A 16,219-nucleotide genomic window follows, 5' to 3' on the forward strand; every position below is an offset into this window, starting at 1 on the left:
CTGTTTTAAATAATTCGGCTTTTTTTGTGCCTGTTCTTTCACGGCTTTCTTTTTTAAATTCTTATAACAGTCCAATAACTGTTTGGTTTTTCTAAGGGTGACACCCGGGATACCATTGAATTCCTTTGTTAGTTCTTCCCATGTGCCTCTCTTCTGTTTGGAAGAAATCGCATTTGTTTTCTTGTTTTCAATGATCGATTTATATTTTTCGACTAATTCAAGTAGAATTTCCTTCTCAAAATTAGAAAAATTACGGCGTGCACTGCTTTCCATTTCACTTTCCGCCATTTTCTACACGTGTTTCTATTCTATTCTATTCGTCTCCTCCCTGGTTCATACACGTGTTTGCTTTCAACCAATCAAAACTCTGCTTACGAAAGAAGACTTGTTTAATCTCGAACGCAGGATTGTTTTAAAATATTAACTCTAGAGTAGCGAAACTCTAGAGTTAAATTTTTATCTGAATACGAAAGAAGAGTAACTCGTAATCTGACTTCGAGTTACATCTAAACTCGAGTTCGTCAGCTCTCTGTTTAACTCGTGTTGGTGAATACGGGGGTATGTCAGTCAGTCACCTTTGAGTTATATATATTTAGATACAGAACTGGAAATGGTTATTTGTGGTTTAGCCTAGTGAGAAAAATAAATTCAGAGACAAGTAAATTCGATTTACGTCACCTCTCCTGTGATCAATTAATGATGTAAGGCAAGGTATACCTGTATTAGTGTTTTTTGTTCATTATTTATTTATTGTTTTATTTATAAAGTTCATTAGCCAAGTTATAATCTGATAATTAATCCAGTTAGAAGATTTGATTATTTCTATAATTTGGGCTTAGTTTCACATACATGTGCCTTGCGCTGTGATAAAATTTTAAGTCTGCTGAATGCCATAGAAGACCTTAGGTGCATAGTCATTCCTGTAGGTATGGTGAATGACCTGTAAGATTATATCTTGTTAATTGAATGGTTTAGAGTCAAGAATCCATTGGATATTTCACTCTAAACCATTGATTCTAAAAAGTTTGGTCTCTATGAAGATAAGATGGTCAAGTGTAGTTCTTTTGCTAAAGTGAGAATATCAAGCATATCCTAGAGTCCAGATCATTTAGACACTAATTTCCTTTTGTTTATTTAAATGAGGGATGGTGGAGGTTGCAGTAGCCAGTGCTGCAATAGTTTGATTAGGAAGTTGTGTAGTATAATGATCTTAGAATATTGTCAGTTGGATGTTTTCTGCTTGTGAGACATTCCCAAGCTAGTGCTGCTAATGCCCTTCCTTTCTTCAGATCTTTGTGTTTTTCGATTCTAGTTTCAAGAGTGTGGTACATATTTCCAATATAAAAACCAACTACAGTAGAGCATTGATTATCCGAATACCAATCAACTGAAACATCGGTTAACCGAAAGTTCCAGTCGGTTAATTGGTTCCAGTCAGCAAATTCAAATTTCTGCTAGTGCTGTGGCACTGCAATATTTGGCTATATCTTGGGCTACTCAATATTATTTTTGCTGGTGTGCGTGTTTTAGCTAGCAGCACTGGCATGACCATGTACCAAGGATTTAGGATTAAGGATGCACCAGTATTTGAGCGAGGCTTTTTTCCCATTATGGGTGGTGAGTTTTGCTTAAAATAGAACAAAAACAGAGAATTTGAAAGATGCGCGCTCGATGCCGACACGAATGAGCAATAGAATATTTTGCGAGAATGCGGAGCTAGCGACGTTGTTTTAATCTGTTGTATAAGTTGACCCACAATAAAGGCACATCCAGCGTGGGGGTGTTGCATGGATTTAGCACGCTGGTAAATAGTGCCTCCCATATATACAAGAGGTTCCTACTATCACACTGTTTGAGTATCCGCGCTTGGTCCCACATCGGAGTGTATTGGTGTTGCAACACCAATCTTGCCAACTCTGTGTTGCACCTACCCGTACTAATAGATTGTTTGTGTTCAGAGATGCGGCAAGACAACATTCTGGATGTCGCTTCGATATACTGGGTATGAGTACCAGATGTTGTACTTTCTAATGGGATGGAATACACTCCCGACCGCTCTAGCACAGAAAAAGGATCCCTGTCATTGCATAACATTCTTCTAAGATTTGGCCACGACGACACTGGCAGGAAAAGCGCATGCTGTTTAAAAATACGGCAAATGCGGCCAGTAATATGGCCACAGAATGGTAATGGGGGCTGGATTATCATACATTCTTCTGAGGCCTGCAAAGTCGTGTCAGGAAATAGAGAACCTTTAACCTTTCTAAGGATGTACCTGTACTTAGATCTAGCGTAACCCACCGCACTTACCGCTGCACTTATAGCTTCAAGCTTGATGTCAACAACAGCTTAATTGGACGACAACAAAAAGGCCCTTCTAATTCAAGGTGTGATAGCTACGTTGACGTAGTGCCGCGGTTGGTACGCGGTGGCAGGGATTAAAGGAGGTATGCTGTTGAACTTATGGAACACAGAGAACTCTATCGCACCCTGGGCTTTGGTATGTTTAGATCTAAAAACGCAATTTCACCTCCCTTTTCCTTTTCCCGGGTAAACTTGATGGTAGAATAAACCTCCATAAGATAACTTTTGAGAATGTGGAATTCCTCTTCCATGTGTTGCCAGGCTACTAAGATATCTTCCACGTATCTAAGATATAATAGCGGGTATGCTATGGTGATAGGGAAGGTAAACACTCTTTGCTCCACACACCTCATGAGTAGTTCCACTAAGATAGCAGAGAGGAGAGCCCATAGGTACCCCTTGTTTCTGTAAATAAACTTTTCCGTTGAACCGAAAGTAATTATTTTCCGTGATATAAATCAAGGCCTCTCATATTTCTAGGATTTGCTGCGCCGTAAAACCCTCCTTAACAAGCGTAGCATTGGTGAGCATAACTGCCTCAAACTGTGGTACCGAGGGGTAGAGTGCTAATAAAATAAAATAATGTCCTTTTTCTCATACACTCTGGGCTATTGTTAATAACAATAGTAGCAAATATTAATAATAAAAGTAATAAAAGAAATGATAATTATAATCATATTATTATTATCTTGTAAATCAGAAATCTCATCTACTGGTCTCTTATCGTATGCATTGATGAACATAATATAATTACTAAAATTGTTTAGTGTTGCCAAAGATGAAAAGAGATGTTTAAAAATTGTTTTGGTTTTTGAAATTTCAAATTTATGATGAAAATAACATTGCTGTCTTTGTCATAAATCTACAAAAATTGAGATTTATCTGAAAATTTGTGTAATATATTGGTATGAGCCAAAAGTTGAATTCACCAATATTTTCAGGGAAACATAAGAACAGTTAAAAGTAATTGCCATTGTCCTTTAGACAACTGTCCCACCTCACGATTGTTTAATATCATCATTGTGGAAGAAAGTCTTTAGTTGTTCTTGAAACAATTTCTTGACAATGTGTATCAAATGATTGTCCAATGTGAAGTAACTTCTTTTAAATGTTTTATTTAGAGGTTCAAAGATATGGTGGTCACAGGGTGACAAATTTGTGAAATAAGATGGGTACTTTAGTCTTCAGAATCTTGCACATCAATTTTTTTGAATGCTGTCATCTATTTTCTTCACCATGTCAGCTATTAACACTACTCAGAGCTTGAATGTGCTTGGTTGGTGATTTATTCACAATATTTTCTGAACACTAAATACCTTCTTGCTTCACAATAAGCAGGGTCTACTGTACACTGCTGACATCCGTCTAATGCAGTGCTTCTCAAACTTTTTGGATTATTGTACCCTTGGTTGTGACTGTTAGTAGTAATGCCCCTATTCTGTGTATGCAGAATAGAGATAGGGGGTGATATCGCCTCTTTAAGAAACACTGATCTAATGGATTTTAGCTGCTTCATAATCCTCTGCAACAAGAAACTGAATCACAATTAATTGATCAGTTTTGGATAGATTTGTTACTATAATAGCCTTAGTTTCCTTTTGGTGCATTGATTATCCACATGTCTGATCAAGATACTGTTTGGAAATGTAAACCACAAAAATAGACTGCTTCAGCTACAGTGCATGGGCAATAACTTGACTTTCTGATCCTTAAAACTTTTGGCTCATGCCAGATTACTTTGGTATTTTGAACTTTTGAAAAAGTAAAATTTTGAATTTAAATTGAAAAGCCACTATTATTATTAAATATTTTTGTTTTGTCATTATTTTAGTTGAAGAACGTGTTATTAATGAAGAGTATAGAATATGGAAAAAGAATACGCCATTTCTTTATGATTTGGTAATGACACATGCATTAGAATGGCCAAGTTTGACAACACAATGGCTTCCTGATGTGACAAAGTATGTAGATTTTTATTTTGTATTTAAAAGTTTTATTGCTATTTGCTTTTTATCTAGTTGAATTTGTTGATATCTTTATTGGATACTGGATCCTCTTATTATAGATTTGTCACAACAGTTGACAATTCATACTTATTTTAATATCTTTTATTTGAAATTGATATGCATTTAGTCTCTCTTTGCTGAGATTTTACAATTCACTTCAAATATTTTTATCTATACTAATATTATAAAGAGGTAATGTTTGTAAGTTTGTATGTAGCGGGTAATCTCTGAAACTACTCATCCGATTTCAAAAATTCTTTCACCAATATTTAGAATGGAAATTCGGGGTGGACATAGGCTGTATATTATTCCGTTAAACATTCATATAAATTAAAAGATATCATCTAGGGTTAAGGCTTTTATGTCCAACAGATGGTGCTACGAGTACGACGCCCTAAGTTTGCTTTTCTGTGAGGATGAACTAAAGCAGATCTATCTATCTATATAAATAAAAATGTAATGTTTGTTTGTTCCTACCGATTCCTATGAAATTTTTACACACTGCTGCATTCGAATACGCACGTGTTTTTATATAATATACATGTTGAAATTCCCCCCCACTGGAGGGAGATGGACAGGATTAAGGCTTACGGTAAAGAACTCTGCTTCTATTTATACTATTTTAGATGCGGTTTTTTTGCGTTTTTGATTGCGTTTTAATAGGGTACGTCAAGAGAATGTACACTAAGAAGGGATTTTTTGAAAAATTTGGAAAAAAAAGGAGAAGTGTTATACATTTATAATAGATACATTTTGAGCCACAACAACACATGGCGGGGTCTGCTAGTTTTATAATAATTTGACATTTTCCAACATATTTTTCTATGGTGATGTTATTCTAAAACTTGTAAACTCTTATGTATTTGTACTTTTAAAAAATTCCAATCTTCATTTGTAACAAAATTCCATAAATATCTTTGATTTTTCATAAAATAACATAATTTTTTTTTCTATTAATGACAATCCATGATCATTAACAATTTGCATTCCAATTAAAATTCTTAATTGTTGTTGCTTTTACAGTAAAATTATTCTTTTCAGACTAGGTAGATAGTGGGAAACAATTTGTTATGGATTCAAGACTTTTTCAGAATTTTTAAAGATGGGGCAGAAAAAATAGTTTTTTTTCCTCATAGCTTGAAAGGTCATTCCATACATAAATGCATATTAATTGTTTTTTAAATCAAATTTTGTGAAAAATAAATCAGGTAATTTCTGTGTGTAAAGATATACACCAGAATAGAGTTATTGATGAATAGGGTTACCATATGTCTGTATTTAGTATGGACAGTCTACTTTAAAGATTCAGTCCATGTGCATGCAGTACTTAGAAAAAATAAACAAAATGTCCATACTTTTCAACTAATCACAAAGTTAATAGTTAAACTATAACCACTTAGATTTAAATCTGATAAAAGGTGCTAAATTTTTGATAATTATTATTATATTTATTGGCTAAGTGACAATGTTATATAAACAAATGTAACAGCTTTGTTGCTTAGAGCAGTGTTTCTTAACAGGGGGCCGCAGCCCCCTGGGGGTCCATAAGAAGTTTGCTGGGGGGCTGCCAAGTTTTGCAAAATTTCCTTCAGAATATAATAAAAACAAAATTGATGTATAACCGAATATCGTATTGAAAAGTGAAATAAGAAGATAAAGTTTACATATAGTTTTTATTTTTTTTAATACAGTATATTTCTTATTTTTCTGTACATACAACTTTGTTAGTACAGAAGAAATAAATGCAAATATGCTATTTATACCGCAGTATTTACTTCTTTTATTCCAAAGTAATTCTAAGAAACTATTAATGCTTGGAATTTTCGATACAAATTCGTGCAAAATATCCTCCCCTGTTTTCAGCAACAACGCAAAATTTGCTGCTTTTCGCTAGTACATATTTTCAAATATTTTTTGTTTTTTCTGAATTTTTAAATGTCTTATTTTATTTTTTGTTAAGAATTAATGAGTTTTTATGTTTAATTGTGGAGTTTGGATGTTATTTAAATAGATAATGAAATAATAAAGTTATGTTTTACATTTATTATATAAAAAAATAAAGCAATAATAAAAAATCTATTTATTATTCATAATTTAACAAATATAAATTATTATTTAAAAAAATGGGGGTCACAAAAAATTATGAAATGTTTGGTGGGCCGTGAGTATAAAAAGGTTAAGAACCACTGGCTTAGAGAACATGCATACATTCATTACAATAGTTTTTTTAATTCAATAGTACTTATTGTCTACATGGTAAAATAGTNGTATTGATTATTGACCATTTGTGACATGCCATAACAAGCAAAAATTTTTAAAAAACTAATAGGTAGGTTTAAAATTAATAAATACAAATGTATTCTGACAGTGAATGAGAGATAATTATGCTTTTTATTTGCAAAATTTCTTAACCTTAACACAAAATAAGAAAAAAAGTGAATTTTTAAGAAATATGTGGGATTTCCCGGGATAAGAAAAATTTTCCAGGATATTTCCTGGGTTAAAAAAACAACCGGGATCCCGGAATCCCGTTTGAGAAACACTAGTATACACTATAAACGTACCTTTGTTGTTTCCCTTTTGGGCAACAAAATTAAAAGATGGATGTACCGTCAGTACAGGATTTTGCTTACATCTATTTTGTATTAAAAATTTAGTTTTTATCTATGTGTCTTTACAATATCTATGCAAATATATTAACAAACAATATACCTGTATTCTTTCTTATGTGTTTATTCTTGGTTAAGAGATGATATGATATTAAATTTCAATTCAAATTCTGTCTTTTACTATAAAATATCTTGTTACAACAACATTTACAAAGTGAATATAACATACCTGTTATATAAAATTCATAATAAAATAAAACACAAAAATCTTTGTTAGCTTTACTTTATACTGTCATCTACCATTTTTGCTACAGTTTCATACCAATTAGCATATTTTTATGTCGTAAAAAGGCCAGTTCATGATCGAGCTTTTATTTATTTTATCAAAAAAATTTTTTTTTATCTAATTATAGCAATTATTATTGTATAGGAGATTATTTCTAACAAAAATGATTAATAAGAATGGAATTTTTCAAAAACATTTTTTATAATATGTATACGAATGTACGGTACTTCCTATTTTTACATTTTTCAAAATCCCTTTCACAATACTTTCAGCGAATTTTCACTTATTTTTATGCTCAAATTTTTATTTATACAGTTTTTACTTTTAATGATTTCTACACTTTTTTAAAATTTTCTCTTGTATGTTTCTGTTTTTCTGTGTAAAATTTTTATATTATTTTGGTCAATATTTCAGTCGTTTAATGTGCAGTGATCGTGGAAGGCAGAGTTCAGTCTGTGATATTTCAGATCTGCTACATGTTCTTTAAGTCTCACTTATAATTTTCACTTCTTTTCTATGTAGAACTTGGTATCACTACAGGTACACAGGATCTTGTATACTATATTTTTTGTTTCTTTTTGCGGTTCTTTTCTTTTCTTCGTTGGTTGTTTGGGTTTAATTCTAGACGATAGTTTTTCATATTTCGGTGTGAGTTTTATGTTGATCTTTATTGTTTCTTTGTCTATTTCCTCGTACAATCCTTTGATATAAGGCAAACTGATGTATTTCAGTTTTTAAGTCTTCTTTTTGTTCCGTTTTACGAATCTTTTGGCTGTTTATCATTCTTTCCCAGGCATTTATTATTCTGTTTGGGTATCCATTGGGAATTTTTGTTATATTTTTAGTTGGCTGAAGAGGGGCATGTTATGCCCGAAATGTGTATTTTAAACATGTATCAAGTGAACTAAACAAAGATGATAGAATGCCAAGTGTTTGAATTTATTACACTACATAGTGTTTAAAGAATCAAAGGGGAGTCACAACACTGTTTTAGATTATCACAAAATAGCAATTTTAAATTTAAGAACAGTAATTTATTACTTTCTTTGCTTATAACAAGCATTGATTATCATGTCCAGTGAGTGTCCAAAAAGTTGCCATCATCTTTCTTCTATATTAATTTGTCAACCTGTAATAATTTTAAAGATATCCATTAACAAAGCTAATCTGGATAACTTCTTTAAAATTGCATTGAATTTAGCCAATAATAATTTTCATGAAGATAAAAATTACTATACACATACTTATGATAAAAATGATAATCTACCAGAAATATTTTATTAATAGTAGTCTATTGTTACTATCTGTTAATAGGACTTACTATACTGATTTAACTTGTGGATGAAAGTTAAATTGGTTTAATAAGTCCTATTAATAGATAATAATTGCAATGAACTAACATTAATAAAATAATACTTAAAATATCAAAAGTATTGTTTTTAAAAAACTTTGTGGTGTACACTAAATTTTTCTTCAATAAAATATTGTACTTAATAGTTATTTTATTAAGTTTTACTTTATTAATACAGTCTTATTATTGATGGGAAAATTATAAGTTACTAACATAATTACAAATATTTTTCATATTTTTATTATAGGCCAGAAGGAAAAGATTACTCTGTACATCGACTTATTTTAGGAACACACACGTTAGTATAATTTATTACTGTTTTAAATGTTTGAATTAAATATTTTTTTCATTAAAAGCTGTCTTAATTAATATTTTTAATCTTTATTTATAAGTAAATTATTTTGCATGCAATCAATAAAATTTTTTAATAAATTCAAATTTTTATTATATTATATTCATAAGTAATTGTATAAACATAAATGATTTGCACAAAAATTTTAAAAAATATATTGCAAACATGAGAAGTTTAAGAATATTGTAATAAATATATTTAGAAAAGTTCTTTTAAACAAATTTTAAATTTGTGTAACAAGTTCAACTTGACTGCTGCAGAAATGAAAAAGAAGATGTTATAAACATTATTTTAATACATTTCATGTAAAATTTTTAAAAAGTGTTTAGAGAAAGAACAACAACTTTGTAATAAAAATCCAAAACTAACTAATTTGAGAGCTAAAACAGTTTTATTTATTTCAGAAGTATTTTTGAATTTAGTAGTTTGTTGTCAAATAATAACTAGTTTGATGCAGCTGACAAAGAAATGAGGTTAAAAATGTTTCTGATGTAAATAAAAGTTTGGCTTTGTTCCAAAATAAGTTAGTTTTGAATTTTAAAGAAAAATTTATCTGATGTCAAACAATTTATGTATTAGGCAGAAATAATAACCATTTAATATACTTGAAACTTTTTAGAAGTTGTAAATATTTGACTGATATGAAGTACAATTTGTCTTGTATATTCAGTTTTTAATTTAAAGACAGTTTTATTTAAAGAAAATTCTTAAATACTTCTTACTTATAAGTTTTTATCCTCTCTACAATTATTGACAAAGAATAATTGAATAAACAAATATATTTTGATAATGGGGAAAATTGGTTTAATACACCCATGCAATATCAGATTAACATTTTAAGTCACAATATGATCTAATTACCTGCTATTAATACTTGTCATTATTAATGTAGATTTTTTTAAAATATCTCTTTCAGAACTCTTCCTAATTGTAGTATTTAATAATATGTAATATTTGTGAATAGATAAAACAGATATTATAGAAAATCTACATATTATTTGTACTGTAAATTATTTCTCCAATCTTTTTTTTCTTTACTCTATTTATTCTAATGGTATTTTGTATTTTTATCAGAATTTGAATAATAATTAATATATATTTTCTAGTATGATTAAAATATTTGATGAAAGAATTTTATTCTTGTTTATAAAGTAATGGAAATTTAATTTAAATATGAATAAACAATTAATATGCAAGCCAATCCATTTTGAATACAGTCGACCCCCCTATAAGATCATTGATTTTTCCGTTTTATCTGAATTACATGTTGTACGAGTCACTTAGATTTTACAAATATGTGAGCCATTCACAGTCCGGCACACGTATTTGTAAAATCTAAGTGACTCGTACAACATGTAATTCAGATAAAACGGAAAAATCAATGATCTTATAGGGGGGTCGACTGTATTTTTATAAAAATCTATTACTAATGTTATGATTTTTACTTTCTGAATCTGCTAATTTACATCTTCATCATATACTATTAATAATCAAAAAATATTTTTTCTGTTTTTAATATTTTTCTTGTTAAGTTTTTATAACTAAAAAATTAAGACTTTATAAATGATATTGAATTATGATATTTTAAAATGTAGTGTCATTGGTTTTGTCATATATCTAAAGAGGACAATAACTGCTATAGAAAATATAAATTTATTAATTCTTGTTCTTAGATATTCTTAAAAATTTATTCATGAATGCCTTTTTTTCTTGTTGTCTTAGTCAGATATCTCTATTGTTATCTATTACTACTAAAACTTGTAAGCTGCTGAGTAGAGGAAACTATAATTCTAGTTGCACATTATTAAAATTAGAAAGTTAGAATTGAAAAAATATCCTTATTCTATAAGCAGTGTCTCCTAATTTAATATAATTAATGAAAGTAATAAAATTGTTGTTTGTTGTTTTCAATAGAAATATGTACATTATTCCAATAATTTCAATACTTTTTCTTAATTTGCTTATATTGCAAACAATAAATTGATATTTTTGTATATAATTAGTGAAGAGTAATTGATCATATATATTATTTTTCAGATGCTGATGATATATTTTTTAAGGCCAAACTTTTCAGTTTATATTGAAAAAAATTGATACCATTAAAGAACCTAAGTCTTCAGGAAGATGTTTTAATTAGCCCTTATAGATTTTGCTTTAAATTACAAATTTTTCATTTACATTATTCTATATACATACACAATACTATNGATGTAAGAGATCATTTTTTAATAATGTTTGAAATTTTTTTTGCTTACAGTAGACCCCTGGTTTTATGACCAAATTGACCTGGTTTCCTGGAAAAAAAATCATTGCTAAGCAAGCCATTGTAAATCAAAGTCTAATTTTTCATAAGCTTGCTGTCATAAATTTGAGGCTCTTTCTGGAAATATAAACTTTAAACTATACGGCAACATACTCAAAATGGTCAACAAAAAATTTATTTAGATATTACATTTCAAACAATTGTAACAAAATTTAAACCAGTTGTAAAATCAGGGGACTATATAATGTATAACTTTGTTTGCATTATAAAGAATTTTGAAGTTAAATTTTTTTTTAAGTATTAAATTATGTTGTGTCTTAAAATTATTAGAAATTGGATTAAGTTTAAAAGATTTTAGAAAATTTTGAAAAATGTTTACTTCAAATAAATATATTAAAATTTCCATAATCTAACTTTCTTCAAACTGTCTGCTTCTGCTATCTTTATTTAAAAGGAATATTCTTTGAAAGTGTTTAATTTTTAAAAATTGCTATCTTAATTTTTTAAAAAAAGATTGTTTTCATTTCTTGAAGAAAGCCTATTAACATTATGGCTTTTGTTTTTTAAAATGCAAGAGGAGTTGTAACAATGACATTTAATTAATCTTGAATAATATCACATACAGCATTATTATTTAAAATAAATTATATTTGTATTCACTGAAAAATTATTTGTAAAATGTGTCATGAAAAATTGATTTGATTACACTCAGAAGTATTACAATTACAAATAAATATTTTATGCAAAATGCAACTTAAATAATATGCATTGAATCACAAATTGTTGTAAATATAGCATGGTCTAAAAAGTCACTTAACTAAGACATGTCTTAAAAACAGCTAAAATTAATTTGAAACAGTTGCCTGATTCACCTGCTTCCAATGAAGCAATGGAACTACAAATAATACTTGAACTTAAAATAATAAAGTTAAAATTACAAAACAAAAATAATGCTGAAATACACCATATCTAAAATAAAACAGAACATGCAATCTACTATACATAAATTATCATGATTATATCAATAAAACAAAAATAATAATCTTTATTATTTTTCCATTGATATGAATTTAAATTCACAAAATTACAAAAAAAAATTTTTATGTTCGAATTTATATACTTCTGTGAAGTGAAAATTAATCTTAACCAAATAAAATAGCTGCAACTCAGGCTTCAGAATATTTATTGCATTAGATCAGTAAACTTCTGTCTTTGTATAAATCTTGACAATAAGATATTGTTCTGAAAACATTAGGCAGAAAAAATTTTTCTGAAAGTTTAAGAAATATTTTTGTATTTTATATCAAAATAGAAAATTCAGCTTGTGGTTCATTTTAGCTTTGTCACATAACCTCTTCCATGTTCACGATAAACTTTTTCATTCATATTCTTTTTATTCATTGCTACATCATCATAAGCAAATCAGGATCTTCAAAGATGCATTTCTTATTATTTGAGATCCAGATTATAGATAATTTTTGTTGTCAAGTATATAGTTTCATGTCTTATTAGTCTACATAGTTTCTTTAACCATCTGTCTCAATTTTCTATAGATTATCTTAATATGTTGATTTACAGTTGCCATTATTAGAAGAAAATGGAATGGAATATTAATCTTTCTAATATTTTGAAGATTTGCTATTCCTCAAACACTTGAAAATTGTTCTGTTGTTTCTCCTAAATCCAGAATTTCCAGAATTGTCTTATTTATTCAAATATAAAGCCAACCTCAAAATATTTGTTTCCTAGATATCTCATCATACAAATCTAATATTAAATTACAGAAGATTTTTATGTAGTTGTCTTTGCTTGCATATTTGTATAATGCATTATTTAATTTTAGCCAGTTTAACAAAAACTAAAATACTTTATTAAAATTTAAATCTTTAATAATCTAAATATTGTAGATATAGGGGTTAGACAAGTAAATAGTCTCTGTGCAAACTCTTCTGTAGTCTCAAAATCAAATCTCAGCTCTCATCATTCAACATGTTAAAATGCTTCCTGTCAAAATATTTTTTTATTATAAAGAAATGTATTATCTCTGTATGTATCATAATATTTTCATTTTTTTTTCTTTTTTAGATACAGTAGGACCTACTAATTGTAATCACTTTGGGATGTACTTATAACAATAACTGATGATTTAATTACTCACTTTGCTTACTGTTCAGACTACAGATAGTAGAAATTCTGATTTTATTGACACTGACATTAAAAGGACATCTCTGTTTACATGAATTAAATTTGATACAGGACCAGACTAACATATAAATTTAGGGATAAATGTGAATAAATTTACTTGTAAAAAAAAATGCTTAGTATCAGACAGAACAATGTTTTGTGGTGTCTTGAGTAATATATTCCTACTGCTGCTATTCTTAAATTGTTTCCCTCTTTTTCTAGTGCTTAAAAGCAAAAGAATTTTATACAGTTCTAATCATATTTACTGCATAGAAATATTTATGTATGATTTTCCTTCATTTATGTATTTCAAATAAGCTGTTTAATTCTAGAAAATATTAAGGAGTATTTTATACATTGAAATAGGTTTGTGAATGCATTTAGAAGTATATAATAACTATTTTTCAGCAGACAAATTTTACTTTTATTGTACAATTTAAGTACTCCCTCTTCAATTTTTGACCTATTCTTAAAAAATTAAATTGTTTGTATAGAATTCCTTCAAAGTATTTGTGAGACAACTATGTATCCCAATTAAGAAAATCTGACTTTAGATATTTCTTAGACTTAAGTAAAAATTATATTCTATGCACTATGCAAACCACTTAAGTAATTAATATATTATTTGTCTAATAATTCATTGATATAGATTTTATGCATTATTATGTGTGATGATAAATTCTTTCTAAATATAAGAATTGAATATATTTTGATTGTTGTTAATATCTTTTAAGATTAATAATTTTGAAATTTGGTTTCTTTGATAAGCCATTAATTTGAATTGTCTTTTAAAATTTTTAAAGTTAGTTTTACAAAAAGATTGGCAATTTTAATATCTTTTTTATTGAAAGCTTAAAGCACTTCAAAATTTTTCTAATAAAATTAAAATTATAACTTTTTTAAAAATTAGTTTTCACTTTTAACACTCTGTTATTCGTTGTCAGTGGTTAATCTGTAGCCATACATCATTAGGTCAGACGAACAGAATCATCTGCTGATTGCCAGTGTACAGTTACCGAGCGATGACACACAGTTTGATGCATCCCATTATGACAGTGAAAAAGGAGGTAATTATATTAAAAGATTTTAAAGTATATAAAATGACTCCATAATTTAAAATATAATAAAAAAAATATATTTGCTTTAATGGAGTATAATAACTTAGGAAACACAAACACAAATTTGAGAACTTAAGGATTCTTATCTGTCTTCTGGTAATGCTTAGAATATGGAATATTAGTATTATGATAATATGTTACAAACAATTGTGTTATTAAGGAAGATGAAAAAAATATTTATTACTAGAAATTTGAAATACAAAATTTCATTAAAGATGCACAAATAAAACCAAATTAATATTCCACATTATGAAAATTTTCTGAAGACAGACACAATAATCTGAAAGTGCTCAAAGTTGTTTTTTCTAAGTTTTTACAGTCAATTAAAGTAAATGTTTCTATTGAAAAATTTTATCTAATTCTATTGAATAAGCAGTTTTAATAAAATAAAAGCTGTTTTCTTTATGTTTAGAATTTGGTGGTTTTGGCTCAGTTAGCGGTAAAATTGAGATAGAGATCAAGATTAATCATGAAGGAGAGGTCAACAGAGCTCGGTATANAAATTTGTGTAACAAGTTCAACTTGACTGCTGCAGAAATGAAAAAGAAGATGTTATAAACATTATTTTAATACATTTCATGTAAAATTTTTAAAAAGTGTTTAGAGAAAGAACAACAACTTTGTAATAAAAATCCAAAACTAACTAATTTGAGAGCTAAAACAGTTTTATTTATTTCAGAAGTATTTTTGAATTTAGTAGTTTGTTGTCAAATAATAACTAGTTTGATGCAGCTGACAAAGAAATGAGGTTAAAAATGTTTCTGATGTAAATAAAAGTTTGGCTTTGTTCCAAAATAAGTTAGTTTTGAATTTTAAAGAAAAATTTATCTGATGTCAAACAATTTATGTATTAGGCAGAAATAATAACCATTTAATATACTTGAAACTTTTTAGAAGTTGTAAATATTTGACTGATATGAAGTACAATTTGTCTTGTATATTCAGTTTTTAATTTAAAGACAGTTTTATTTAAAGAAAATTCTTAAATACTTCTTACTTATAAGTTTTTATCCTCTCTACAATTATTGACAAAGAATAATTGAATAAACAAATATATTTTGATAATGGGGAAAATTGGTTTAATACACCCATGCAATATCAGATTAACATTTTAAGTCACAATATGATCTAATTACCTGCTATTAATACTTGTCATTATTAATGTAGATTTTTTTAAAATATCTCTTTCAGAACTCTTCCTAATTGTAGTATTTAATAATATGTAATATTTGTGAATAGATAAAACAGATATTATAGAAAATCTACATATTATTTGTACTGTAAATTATTTCTCCAATCTTTTTTTTCTTTACTCTATTTATTCTAATGGTATTTTGTATTTTTATCAGAATTTGAATAATAATTAATATATATTTTCTAGTATGATTAAAATATTTGATGAAAGAATTTTATTCTTGTTTATAAAGTAATGGAAATTTAATTTAAATATGAATAAACAATTAATATGCAAGCCAATCCATTTTGAATACAGTCGACCCCCCTATAAGATCATTGATTTTTCCGTTTTATCTGAATTACATGTTGTACGAGTCACTTAGATTTTACAAATATGTGAGCCATTCACAGTCCGGCACACGTATTTGTAAAATCTAAGTGACTCGTACAACATGTAATTCAGATAAAACGGAAAAATCAATGATCTTATAGGGGGGTCGACTGTATAAA

The 16,219-nt window shown here is 28.1% G+C and overlaps 1 protein-coding gene across 1 annotated transcript in view; it reads left to right on the plus strand.

Annotated features, from left to right (window-relative positions):
• LOC111632863 (histone-binding protein RBBP4-like) overlaps nt 1-16,219 on the plus strand; it is an 84,159-nt gene that overhangs the window by 46,389 nt on the left and 21,551 nt on the right. The window contains exons 4-6 of the mRNA XM_023377388.1: nt 4,196-4,325; nt 8,864-8,914; nt 14,388-14,482. Of these exons, the coding sequence (XP_023233156.1) occupies nt 4,196-4,325; nt 8,864-8,914; nt 14,388-14,482 (276 nt within the window). The remainder of the gene's footprint in view (nt 1-4,195; nt 4,326-8,863; nt 8,915-14,387; nt 14,483-16,219) is intronic.

The sequence above is a fragment of the Centruroides sculpturatus genome, unplaced genomic scaffold, assembly GCF_000671375.1.
Source record: "Centruroides sculpturatus isolate CEXI.00-Female unplaced genomic scaffold, Cexi_2.0 scaffold41, whole genome shotgun sequence".
In the NCBI taxonomy this organism is placed as follows: domain Eukaryota; kingdom Metazoa; phylum Arthropoda; class Arachnida; order Scorpiones; family Buthidae; genus Centruroides; species Centruroides sculpturatus.